The sequence below is a fragment of the Gymnoscopelus braueri genome, assembly GCF_963280865.1.
Source record: "Gymnoscopelus braueri genome assembly, chromosome: 12".
NCBI lineage: Eukaryota > Metazoa > Chordata > Actinopteri > Myctophiformes > Myctophidae > Gymnoscopelus > Gymnoscopelus braueri.
The window spans coordinates 37,863,139-37,877,170 of record NC_137614.1 but is presented as its reverse complement, the minus strand read 5'-3'; the positions used below and the strand labels follow the sequence as shown (position 1 = coordinate 37,877,170).

The window sequence follows — 14,032 nt, the reverse complement described above, 5'->3', positions numbered from 1 at the left end:
TCGATAGAGCACTCTAGTAGGGTAGAGCACTCTAGAAGAGGGTCTTGGCTGTAGGTAAAACCAGGCATGAGTTACAGTATGCCCATTTCAAAGTTGGTGTTTTTAATTGATTCTTATAGCACCCCTCCTTAGGCCAGTCAAAGATTCATTTCTTGCTGAAAATCATTCTGGAAAGTTTTGTAAAAGGCGACTGGGCGGTTATGCTTGTAAATAGATGGGTGCACTCACTGAAACACAGATCTCCGCCAAGGGTGGGTGAAATACTGCATATGGGCAAGTAGCAAGTATACGGCAATAGTCTATGCACCCAACAGTCATAATGCACTGAATTTTTATTTATAAATGTTTTCTTACATTTTTATCCCACGATTTTGTAACCCATTTTTTTCACCCAGTGCCAATTGCCTAAGCTGTAATCCTGGGTGCAACTCTCCCTCTGCCAGCGTGGGAGAGCCCCGAACTGAGCTCATGCTCCCTTCAATGCATGAGTGTGCAGGCCGCTACTTATCACCTTTTTGTAACAAAAAAAAAAAAGCATGGGTTTCCGAGGCTACTTATCACCTGACAGGGGGGAGTTTCCCCGGTATGACGTAGCGTGTGGAAGGAACACGTTATTCCAACTAGTTCCAGTTCCCCTCCATCAGGCGCCCCGGCTGACCAGGGGGACGCAGTATAGACCAGGATTAATGCATGTTTTTAATGAGGATACCTACCCTAGGGGACACGGGGAGAACATGCACACTCCACACAGAAAGGCCCTTTCGCCATCGCCAACCTCACCTAGGGTATTGGCACTGATGACGCCGAGGAGAGAACATGCCCCCAGCGCCCACAGCGGGAATCAAACCCAGGTCCTTCTTGCTGTGAGGCGACAGCACTACCGACTGCGACACCGTGCCCCCTATAATGCTCCAATTTTAGAACAAATATCAAAATACAGACAAATTTTTTTGAGATTTTTATGCCTTTATTTAGAGAGGGATAGGGAAAGTAGGCTGACAGGAAATGGGGAGAGATGCCGGTCGCCGGGAATGGGAGTCGAACCGTGAGACGCTGTCAGGCTGGCATTGCAGCCTAGGGTGCCTGGACCGTCACGCTACGGCCCAGGCCACAGACATCATTTCAGATCTTCTATGATGTCAGGCCAAGCAGGAAGCCTCCTATGAACGCACTGGTGACTGTTGCGTTTTCCTTCACAAACAAAATGGACTTGTCAGCAAATGAGTTTAGCTCAGGGTATGCATTATTGACATCCTTCTCTATTTTCTTTGTGTTTATTTGGATATAACCACTATTGTTGGCTATGTGTAACAGCAGAATGCCTCCTCCCACAGCTGAAGCCACAACTCTGCCAACCTTCCGAAAAAGATATCCTGCACACCATCCACTGCTTACTCCAACAGCTATCTGTTTTGCCACATTGTATTTCTTCGCCATGGGTCCAGGGTTACTCTCAAAGTTGAACCATTGCTGTTTGGCATATTTCTTGAATTCTACCATGTTGGAGTGAGTAGGTAGTCACCAAGAACGTAGCCAAAAATGTCCACCCTTATGATCCAGGAATGATTGAGACTACCAGTGAAATATTGGTTGCAAGTGGTCTGTCCTCCTCTAGTGAGTCCTCTTGCAGTATTGGTTACAAGGGCTGCCCTCGGTTCTCTAGTGACTCCTTTTGAAGTCAATTGCAGGCCAGTCAAAGCTCAACTCTGTTGTTGCAGTATGTGCGGTCCGGTTTTAAGCTGAGCTTGCTTTTACGCATCATGCATTGTCAGCAGCTATACCATGACATCAGCACCAACTTGTGAGAGTTTGGGGATCACCATTTATGTCCAAAATGTGACACTCGTCATACGGACGCACGCCTAGTATTCCATATATGGGCATATCTGTCGGATTGGCCGTTATGGACAACTGGATACCTCCAATGGGACTAGACTGATGGCAGATGAAGCTGTCTCACTGGGATGGCAGATTAAGCTATGAAGAGATTTTTAGGGCTTTTCTGCCTTTATTTATAGGTATAGTGAAGATGGACAGGAAACAGGGAGAGAGAGATCGGGACAGGCATGCAGTAAAGATAATTGGAATCGGGACTCGAACCCGCAACGCACTGTCAGGCCACATTGGAGCCTAGGTGCCTGGACCGCTAGGCCAGCGGTCCGGGCCTATGGAGAGTCATGTCATGTCATGCCTCGACCTTAATGGCAAAGTACTGTGGGTCAAAGTAGTGAGTCCTTACATAACCTTCCTCTCCTCCACTGCTGTAACTCTTGCCATCAGGGTGGAATGCTACACAGTTGATTGGACCAATATGACCTTTGACCCTACCGAATTCCTCCTCAGTTGGCGCATGGAAGAACCTAGCCTCAAACTTGCCAATTCTTGTGGAGGTAGTGGTCACGTCCATGGCCTCTTGTCCACCACCCAGCACCACATGTTCCATGGTCGGGGAGATAGCTGCAGAGTTGACAGGCCTCTCTGTCTTGAAAGTCCTGATGCAGTCCAGAGATGTGGAGTCAGACAGCTTGGCGGTGTTGTCCTTGGATGCACTGATGACCATGGTGAGGTCCACAGATGACTGCATGCCATTGATCTGTTTGGTGTGTTGTGCCTTTGCTGTTTTCAGGATCTGTCCAGATTTGGCACTGAACTGGTTGAGATCTCCGTTCTCGTGTCCAGTGATGACAAACTCTGACAGAGGTGGTCCCCACACAGCACTGGTGATCTTCGTGAGTCCCGCGAGATCACCAGTGCATACCGACAGGTAGGGTTTGTTGTCCTTGACCTGCTGTTGGTCTCTGTGGTCGAAGAAGTTGAGGTAACACGGGTAACCCATCTGTTTGTCCGTGGAGAACATGATGATGTTGCCGCTGAAATCGAAACCGCAGGTTCTGACCGCCGAGCTGGTCTTGAGCAGGGCCAGCTGTTTTCCGGTCTCACAGTCCCACAATCGACAGCTGTTGTCAGCCGACCCCGTCAACACCTTTGTAGTGTCCCAGTTACAGTCAACACACCACACAGCACCATTGTGTCCATTGTAGGTGCCGAGACGCTCTCCGTTAACAGAGTACCACACATTGATTACTGAGTCTTTGGCAACAGAGAAGAGCAGATCGCCTTCTCTGTTGTATTTGATTTGAGTGATGGGCCTCTCGTGGCCCTGGAGCAGAATGGGTTTCATTGCTGTGACCTGAGTGGGCTTCTACTGAATACTTGTAGTTGCTATTTATCCTGAAAGTGTTAAAGACAAGAAGCTTGCGGCCTGGTTTTAAGCTTTAAGCACATATGGTCAAAGACATCAGTATTATGATGTCATAGTGACATCAACCAATCAACTTGAGAGAGTTTGGGGATCTCCATATATGGGCATAAAGGGACAAAGACATGCACAAACACACGCCATGCAGATATTCCTGGATTAATCGAACTATGTTAATTTGATTAATCACGTACTGTGTTTCACGTAAACTGTGTGAGTGTTTATTGCAAAGTACCCGAGGGAGTGCGGAGCCTGACCTGAAGTCGGTCAGATAGGCAGCTATCCAGAACGTCCGATTCGACTGACATGCCCATATATAAGCATAATACTGTATAAGCTCTGGCACTTGATCAGGTACCAAGCGCCACAGCTGTGGGGGAAAAGGCCTCTTTTATGTTGTCGGGGACAGCGTGATCTACTGTAATATGAGAGTGACGACACTAGCGTTGACTCCCATTGTAAGAATGGAATGCGGAAAAGCTTGATCTAGCTCAATGGTATAGTTCCAATGTTTGGAACTATAGCCCATAGCGGCCCGCTTTGCGGCGAGATCAAAGCGTGTCATAACTCTCTCTCTCTCTCTGTGGGTCTAGTCGGGACAGTTCCGACCTCACATTGTGATTGGTTAAGAGGCAATTGTCAATGTTTCCAACATTAGATATTGGCTATTAGTGCCATAGAGGTATAATATAACTAGAGGGCGGATTGCCCCGCCCCCAGCTATCATTTCAATGAATGTGCTCAGTGGCGTTTTGAAGCACCCGGAAACCTGCCGGAAGTAGAATTATTGGTTCGATTTTGTATCCCCATAGAGTTATGAGCATGCGCACTAGTGTCCCTTTTGCGTTCTACGGCAGCCCGTGTGTCAAGGATTGAACGCGAGATATTTATTAAATACACTCGAGATGCATATAAATATGTAAATGCATATGTATGTATGTATAATATGTTTACATATTTATATGTATAAATATAAATATCTGTCAGTATGTTTTGCGCGTGCATGTATTTCTCCCCGCCTGCAGTTCCAGCTTTGGCCACTGGGGTGGCAGCTTCAATGTTTCTCAGCAACTCTGGGGGCTTGATTAGTGCATTACCCACCATTATTGTTGGCCAACCGGCAGCATGCACAAGAAATTTGACACTGATTGGCATAATGGTTTGTGAGATTAAAAGTCCACCACGGGTCCCCATCGCGCGTGCTGATCCAGTCCAGTGATGTTCCGGAAGAGGGAAGAGAGTTGGGACGGCAGTTCCCTCATTGTGCCCAAGTTTAGCGTTTTACTAATTTATAATTAACTAGAGGTTTACATCTAGAGTTCACACCTACGTCGCACCGCCGATCCGACTGATATGCCCATATATGAAGATCTCTGTATCTGTCAGTCCTTGTCCCTTTTATGCCTATATATGGAGATCCCTGGTGTCAGACATCTCTGTATCCGTCAGTCCTTGTCCCTTTTATGCCCATATCTGGGCATGCCCCCTTTTGTGCCCATATATAGAGCTGACTGATTTATTTGCGCCTGATGCCATGGCGATACATTGAGGTTAGACAACACACTCCATATTTGGGCGTAGCTGCATTGGGAACTCCTTATATGGTTATGGCTGAGTCATGGTGACATGAGCGTGCACTGTGGTCCGTCCGTCCGCCTGTCCTCCCTGGGGTATTAACTTACAACGCAAGGTGTACTTTTGGCTCTAGCCAAAAGTACACCTTGCGTATGTCACTGATCACATGACCTCAATCAATTATCCAGTTCTAGGCAACATAGAGGGGGGGGGGACTTTTTTCTTATTTCCACACAACAGCTTTAAGGTGTATTAAACACATAGTTTAATACATGTCTATTAAACTATGTTACAATGTTGGAAATGAGTGGTATACCCCTTTAAGCCAATTTCAATATAGGATTTCACATGAACCTGACCTGCACACGTATTTGATAACTGAACCTTGTATTTATTTATTTATTTAATTAATTATATGAACATATTTTATTTTTTCCCTCCATAGTGTCAGCTCTGTGTTATTATTTTCTGGAACATACATAGGCTCAATCAATAAATCAATCAATCAACCAACCAACCAATCAACTATAACCAACCAAACATTCAATCAACCAATCAATCCATTTGATTTATGTAGTGCCAAATCACAACAAGTTGTCTCAAGCCACTCTTACAGAGTTAACCACTTAAACCCCAGCATCAGTATTGTGGGGAAATAAATTAAAGCTTTTGCTGAAAATAGCCGATTGGCTATTTTCAGCGAAAGCTTTCCCCACAATAACAGAGAACATAAAAGATACTAGTATTGCCGGTTACCCATATATGGGGTTTAAGTAGTTAAGTTTCATCATTATTGCACCTTGCGATGAAACGAAACTAAACCAAGGGGGCGTGGCATGCCTGTTGAGAGGATCAGCTACACGTTATGATGTTTATAAGTCAACAGGACAGGAGGGAAATCTAACGGTTCGTTTTCCTTGTTACTGACACTGATATTGATAATAACACATAGGCTACTGATTAAGGTGAGTGGTTTTCTTTATTATTTTTAGGCATTCACTAAACTAATAACCAGCAGTTAATTTAAGAAGTGAGAGAGCAATGAAAAACGTCAAGGCTAGAAAGTAACGTAGAGGGAAATGAGATGATTACTGTAATATAGGCTATACTAGGCTAGATCAGCTGGTCCATATAGGGTTAGAATTAAGGAGTCTGTTACAAGTTCGGTATTCAAAATGTACTTGAGTGATACAAAAGTATATTGGTATCAAAATATACTTACCAAAAGTAAAATTACTCATTATGCAGAAGGTCCCATTTCACAAGTTTTCAAATGTATAAAAACCAGGCTTTGAAAATAGCAGATCTAAATTAAGTGACATGTTCGGCTATTTTCAAATTGCCAAAGTATATATAGGTCTGAAGTGGTTTTGGCAAAATCTGCTGTAACTAGTAAAGGTTTTCAAATAATTGTAGTGGAGGAAAAAGTACAATATTTGCGTCTGAGATGTAGTGGGGTAGAAGTAGCTGTAGAATACAACTCTCGTAGACGTATTTATGATTCTGACGTTTTCAATCTAAGAGAGTTGTAGGGTTCACCCCCCACGGACACAGGGACTTTCAGCAGTATACCCCGTAGACACTCCAAACATGTAAAATTGAAAATAAAGGTGCTTACCCCCACGCCCAATATGTTAACTCTCGCTACGGGGTAGTAGTTTAATGTAATAATCGATATCTTTCAATAAAGAAGTGTTTTAATGCCGTCTGTGGCCGATTCTGTCGGAAGTTCCCAATGGGCGGTATTGACGCGCCCATCTGGTGAAACCCGGAATTACACTCAATGTAAACCGGAAGTAAACGAGGGTGAAAAAATGGCGTTCGACCACAGACGGCATTAAAACACTTCTTTATTGGAAGATATGGATTATTACATTAAACTACTACCGCGTAGAGACAGGTAACATTTGTAGCGTGGGGTTAAGCACCTTTATTTTCAATTTGTACATGTTTGGAGTGTCTACGGGGCATATAGTGCAGAATCCCGGTGTCCATGGGGCGTGAACCCTACAACTCTCGTAGATTGAAAACGTCAGAATCATAAATACGTCACGAAAGTTGTATTCTACAGCTAGGGTAGAAGTAAAATTGTTGAAAATTGGAAGTACTCCAGTAAAGTAAAAAATACCTCAAAATTGTACTTAAGTACAGTACTTGAGTAAATGTACTTACTAGTAACTTTCCACCATTGTGGACCAGAGATAGGCCTACGTCCAATTAAGGCACTGATGTTGTCCATCATGTAATGACAACAATCCACTGTTTTAGCCTACATGCTTTTTTGGTATTAATTATCCCTATCTATCTGTGAGGAGGTCACATATGGGGCTATATATATAACGTTTTGGTTAGAACTGTGGGTGAAATATTGGAATGTTGCTGCTAATTACTGGTTTAATTACCTTTAGGCTACCGTTTTTTTGGTGTGTGTTTTAGGATAGGTGGGCACTAGGGACAGCTGGGCACCTCGATGTAAAATTGGCCATTTTGTCCAAAATGTAAAATAATTAAATATTTAAAAAATAGTCTTAAGTAATGTAAAGCATACATGATGTGAACACGCATTGTACATCATTATCAGACTTAATTTTATCCTTCAACTTCATGTTTATGCCCCAAAATGACTGGATATACAGGTTTTGTACTGTATTGTAGAAATATTAGACATTAATTGTCGAATGTTTAATGATGTTTTAATCATGTATACTTTACTTTACTTAAAAATATTATTTTTTTAACAACATTTTTGGACAAAATAGCAATTTTACATTGAGGTCCCCAGATGTCTAAGTGCCCACCTATCCTAATAAATTTTTTCACCTTATTTGAATTTACAGCATTTAAAATGATCTGTCAACCTGCCTTTAAGAACTAGCTCTTGTGTCAGGACCTTGTATAAAACTATTAAAGTTAATAAAGATGTGTTTGGTAACTACATACAGATTGAACTGCATGTATGTGTAATAAAATGTTAGGCCTACATGTGCAGATAGAAATGCTTATATAATCATTTTTCAATATCCTACTTAAATCTCTCACAGAGGACATTTGGTTAATTAGAAAGTGAAATAGAACATCTGGACAACACAGACATACTCCTTTTTGAATAGATAAGATAAGAACAAGAGCTCTTTCATAGAACAGGAGCTCATTGCTTGTTCAAGGTCTCTTCGATATGGAGAGAAACAGTGCATTGTTTAATGCAAAGGAAACCCAGGGTGTTTTTAACAAATATTTTCATCATCAAGTCTAAAGAGGAAAGTTGACAATGACCACAGGGCATTCAAATAAGAATGGATATAGAACTATAATAATATACCCAGTTTCATCAATGCAAATCTGTTTTATCCGCCCACATTCTACCAGATTGATTGCACTATGAGGGGTTCAGTGCCACAGTGCACCCTGCTACCTGATGTATGGTTGTCTGTGTCTGTCATTCACACTCAGCATGGCTAAAAGTATAATAACATAAGCATTCTTTTTATTGTAATAGATTCTCTTTTGGTTCTGAAAGTGGGGTCCGGGGACCCCAAGGGGTCCTGGCTTGGGGGGTACTACCAGGGGGTCTCCAGCAAAATGAGTTAATATACCGCCACAATCCTTCTTTTCTCCATTAAATTTAGAGTTGCCAATTCATTTTTACGTCCCCTTTTTCTGCCCAATTTAGTCATTGTGTCAGTTGATTCCTCCCCACACACATTTCTGTGTTGTCACTGCTGTCGTATCCAACTGACTCCAGTGAGAAGCCCCCACCGAACCTTCGTCCTACTCCTCCCGCCCAACACTCCTCGCTTACAGGTGCCGCCCCAGCCCGTCCAGATATTGTTGCCATGGCGGGCCAGTTGCCTAATGCCTACAACGGTTAACCTTCCCCTTTCATCAGCTCCTCCTTATTCAATCCTCTCATCTCCTGTTGGCTCAAACACAATATTGGCCCCTTTTAACAGCCTTCATCGCACAAGTATAGACCATGAAAGGCTATACTTGGTTTAGGCATTTGTCAATTTGTCAATGATTTATTGCATTGTCATCTATTGAATTGATTGATTTAATTGATTCTTATGCTTCAATTTATTGCATTTCATGTTCACATTTATCACATTTCAGCTTGTGATTTGTAGAAGTAGAATTGTTCAGTAACTTTAGTTTTTATCGCACAGTTCCTGTGTGTTTCTTGGTGTATCACTCTGACAACCCTGACCTTCGGACAGTATGAGGTGTTAAAGGTAGAGTAAGTGACATTTTTTTTGGTTTTGTTAAAAAGGTTAAAGCACTATATTCTGATAGTAATCATTGCTATTTGCTGCAGAGCGTTTGTTCGGTCACAGGGGTCTCTCCAGCTCTTTAGTAAAGAGAATATAGTACATTTTCAGGTAGGCGACAACATTTAAGCCAATCAGGAGAGAGCACTGAAAATGCATTTTCTGTTTAATAAAGAGCTGGAGAGACATGGGAGACTCCTTTTACTGGACAAACACTATAGCAATGAGTACTATCAGAATATAGAGCTATTTAACACTTATTTTAACCAAAATAAAACATTTACCCTACCTTTCATTAATAACATAAAAGTTATTAATACCGCCATAACCTGTTCATATTACAGCATATTACACGGATAATGAAGGGGCTGTGCTGATTGGATATCATCATCGTTAATCAAATTAATCACGGTGCATGTATCGCCTCATGAAACCATGTGTTGTCACATCATTCATCTACTTACACCATTTTCTTTGCACCAGTGTAATTTAGATTTGTTTATTCGGGTTTTCATGTTTAGATGTTGAGTTTCATTGTCCTCTCTTTCCCACACAGCAAACGCCGATGTGACCATCCTAGGTTTCAAAGACATCCACCCTGAGAGAGGCATGGAGGAGGAGAGACCTGAACATGGCAGCCATGCAAGACGTAAGAGCAAGTATATATCCCTTTTCAGGCCTTATCAGCAGCTGGTGTTTTAGGGTCTGGTCTCAGCTCTCAAACTCAAGCTAGCAACACAGACTAATCAATGCTAAGCAATATAATATAATAATATAAATTCGCTTCATCAGTGTCTGTCTGTTAACCACTTAAGCCCTATAAAAAAAAAAGCTGATCTACACTGTGAAGCGTTGTGAGATTGTAGATCTGCAATTTTCTAAAGATTTTAGATATATATTTTTTAAATATATATATTTTTAGTCTTCGTCCCAAAATAGGGATGCCAGGTTGACGGTGAATCAATGACACTGAACTCCTTCTTTTGCATTTTGCATCCCACGTCCCACAGCACTAGCCTGGTAAACCCTCCCTCCGGAAATCTCAATTCCATTTCATTTCAGGAGTGAGTCTGGCCTGATCCGCCTGTCTGCAATATTGGCTGTGCTGGAGTTGGGCGGGAGTAATACCGTTGACTGACAACCCCTTCAGCCAATGATAATTTTTCCCCTTCAGCCAATCAGCAGTTCACCAGTCTTAATGTGACGCGACGGGACTTTTGATACAGCCATACCCAAAATGGGTTGCCTTTTTCGGGTACAATGGTGTCACTGCCCGCCCCTACCGGTTCTCTAATTTTTTTTTAAAAAATAGGCTTTGTCATGATTAATTGACCACATATATGAAGTTAAACAACTAAATTCTATCCAAACGATATCTTAAGTAAATTCCGTGCCTCAAAATAGAAGTTAGAGAGCTTTTTGAAGTAAAAAAATAGCGGAGAATTGGCCGCACAAGAAAAAGATGGCTGCCGTTCGTGTTTTGGGCTCACTCGAACTCGCCACCTGATTGGCCAACGTAAGCTGTCAATCACAGAACAATGAGCGACGACGCTGATAGGCGCGGCCGTTTGGCATACACAGCCAATATTGCAGAGAGGCGGTTCATGCCAGACTCACTCCAGGAATCAAATAGAAATGAGATTTCCGGAGGGAGGGTTTACCAGGCTACCACAGCACAACATATGCATTCTAGATGCAAATGTTGCGCAAGGCATGAGTGTCATGAATGGCAGACAAATGACAGTGGCAGCTTCTACAGTACGGCCAAAAAACAAGAATAAAGAGTTGGATAGAACTCGCTGCAAAACTAGAATCAACATTGGAGCAGAATTCAGAAGTTGGTGAGAGTTGTGGGATCAAACGTAGCTGCGGAGATCACATTGTTTTCTGGACACGATGTACAGCGTATGCTACAATTAAGAGTTGTGGTAACAGCTCATGCAATGAGCTGCCGTTCATGCAGAACGACGTGAAGCTAGTCCTCGGTGTTGCCAGATTCTGTGAGAGAAACAAGCAACCAGCTCCATGTCGTTCTGCATGAACGGCAGCTCATAAGGGACGTTCGGTGCATGTTTGAGTGTCAGGACACTGCATAATGAGGATTAGTGGGAAAAAAAACGAACTTTGGAGCTGCTAAAATAGGCGTTTTTTGTTTATCCGCATTAATAATAATAATAATAATAAACTTTATTTGTATAGCACCTTTCATGACATGAAATGCAGCTCAAAGTGCTTTACAGAGCAAGAATACAATTACAGTTAGAACCAATTTAACAATAAAGCAAACAAAAATAAAATAAAATAAAATAAAAGCAAAGGCATAAAACAACATTAAAATAGGCAATACAGTGAGGAATTAAAAATCAACCAAAGAATCAGCTAAAAGCAAGAGTGAAGAAATAGGTCTTGAGCTGTGCTTTAAAGCTATCGACAGAGGCTGCCTGTCTTAAGTGTAATGGGAGTTTATTCCACACTGTCGGTCCGTAAAAGCAGAATGCTGCTTCACCGTATTTTTTATATGTCATTGTAGGCACCTCGAGCAGGTCAGCACTTGAAGACCTGAGGGCCCGGTTTGGAACATATCTCTCTAGGCAGTCAGAGAGGTAGGAAGGTGCCAGACCATTTAGAGCTTTATAAACTATTAAAATAATTTTAAAATCAATCCTAAAAACAACCGGGAGCCAGTGTAGTGAAGCTAGAACTGGAGTGATATGTTCTCTCATCCTAGTTTTAGTTAAACTTCTGGCTGCCGCATTTTGAACAAGTTGTAATCTGTCAGTTGTTTTCTTTGGCAGGCCAGAGTAGAGTGCGTTGCAGTAATCAAGCCGAGAGAAAACAAAAGCGTGGATCAACGTTTTTGCATCGTCTAACGACAGATAAATTCGCGCAATATTTCTAAGATGAAAGAAAGCAATCTTGGTGACATGATTAATGTGTGTATTAAAATTCAATTCAGAATAATAATAACCCCCAGGTTCTTTACTGTGGTGTTACTTTCTACAGCCAGGTTACCAAGTCTACTTGATATTATTACTCCATTATGCCAGTGGAAGGGGTCTCCACAATGGACAACAGGGGCTTCTCTGGAAAAATTCAACGGCCCTTTGTATGTTGGTGAGTAGCCTCGGAAACCCATGCTTTTTTTTGTGTTACAAAAGAAAAAAAGCCTGGGAGAGCCATGCAGGAAGATGGTCTTGGGACCTTGTTATCTCCTAACCAATCAGAGTGCAGAGGGGCGTCGCTCTAAATTTGGTGACATCAGCGTGCTCCGTGAACAGGCCGGGCGGGGGGGGGGGAGGGGGGGGAGGGGAGGGGAGGCGGGGACATAGATTGGTGAAGCAATAGGAAGCCCCGCACAAATCCGGGCGGCTGAGTTTGGATCCGCCCTTCAAGACCTTCGATTGGGCTCGTTCTCTCAGTCTAGTTGGTGAGTGATTAGCGACACATCAAAGCAAACATCTAAAATGACTGGAATTCTCCTTTAAAGTTCCTGTCTATAATGCATTATAAGAACATTCATAATGTATTATAATGCGCCTATATGGCAACACACTCATTATAAATGTTTATAATCATGTATGACAACTTGTAACAATGTTTATGTTTATGTCCATTTTGACGCTTTTGCTTTTTTTTCCCATAAATCAGGGCCATTGCACACCCTTTACGTCGGTGTGTTGGTAAAAAAAATATTGAGCCAATGAAAAGCATTAAAAAGCGCTTCTGACAAAACCAGCTAACTCCATTGGATCCTCAAATCTTCTGCTAAACCAGCGAAGTCCACCGGAGTTAGCTGGTTTTGCTGACTCCAGGCTCCACCCCCTTTTGTGAGCTTGGAGTTCCATTCAGCTGTTCTTATCAATGATGAACAAAACCTCCTAACTCTTTTTAATTTCCTGAAAAATGAACATTTTGGAGTTAGCTGGTTCCTGCCGTACAGCAGAGATATATATATATATATATAAAAGTGCTGGTCATAATGCATAATCATAACTACCATAACTTAGTGACCCAGGGGTCTTCAACCTTTTCAGGCCAGGGACCCCCAAACTGATGGGGAGATGGAGCAGGGACCCCCTACCTCGTAGGGTAGGGGGGCTACCACATATATTGTATATTTATGTATACAATTGTGTTTTATTTTGCCTGCTCCTATACGCACCTGCCCCAGTAGGTGTGCAAAAAAAAAATTATCTACAAAATATGTATAAACATACCATGTTATTGTGCATTGTGCCTCCATTTATCTGTTTGCTATGGATTCATGTTATGTTTAAAGACAATTTGACATTTTGAAAAAGAAAAAGAAAAACAAATGTTTTTTTTTTTTCAAACAAAAATATTGTTTAATCAAACAGCAATTTTGCGGACCCCCTGCAGTACCTCCGCGGACCCCCTAGGGGTCGCGGACCCCCTGTTGAAGACCTCTGACTTAGTCAGTTACTGTATAAAGACCTTTTATGGTTTAACTTTACAAGTTATGGTTATAATGTGCTGTTCTGCTGAGCTTATACTGCATTATGACCAGCAATACTTCATAAACCTTGTTATAAGTTATGATAAGAACTTATAACGAGTGTTATAAAGCCTGTTATAAATGTGATTGCATTATGACCTGACCTTTAAGAAAAAGTGTTATTCTCTGGGGAAACATCTCCCAAACTATAAAATTCCAGTTGTTTCAGATAAACGGGATTTTATGTATACTAGAAAACAAACATAATAGGTTCTTTTCAATCAACAATATACTGTTCTAAAATGTGAAAGTAGTTCGCAATAATTGCACACAAAAAGGACAATTACATTTAAGACTACTGTCATGAAAAACAGTAGGTAATGTGCTCACCAAGGCGGAGTATGAAAAACGCATAATTAGATGTGATTAATATCACTGGGTACATCTGTGATAAACAAAATGACCTGACCTCCCCTG

The 14,032-nt window shown here is 41.9% G+C and overlaps 1 protein-coding gene across 1 annotated transcript; it reads right to left on the bottom strand.

Moving 5' to 3' along the window:
- Window positions 1-2,185: 2,185 nt before the first annotated feature.
- On the bottom strand, window positions 2,186-3,181 carry LOC308097385 (eukaryotic translation initiation factor 3 subunit I-like; the record flags this gene model as incomplete). Its single annotated transcript, XM_080445141.1, has 1 exon — window positions 2,186-3,181. The coding sequence occupies one exon, from the start codon at window positions 3,179-3,181 to the stop codon at window positions 2,186-2,188; it is 996 nt and encodes a 331-aa protein (XP_080301267.1).
- Between the last annotated feature and the right edge of the window lie 10,851 nt (window positions 3,182-14,032).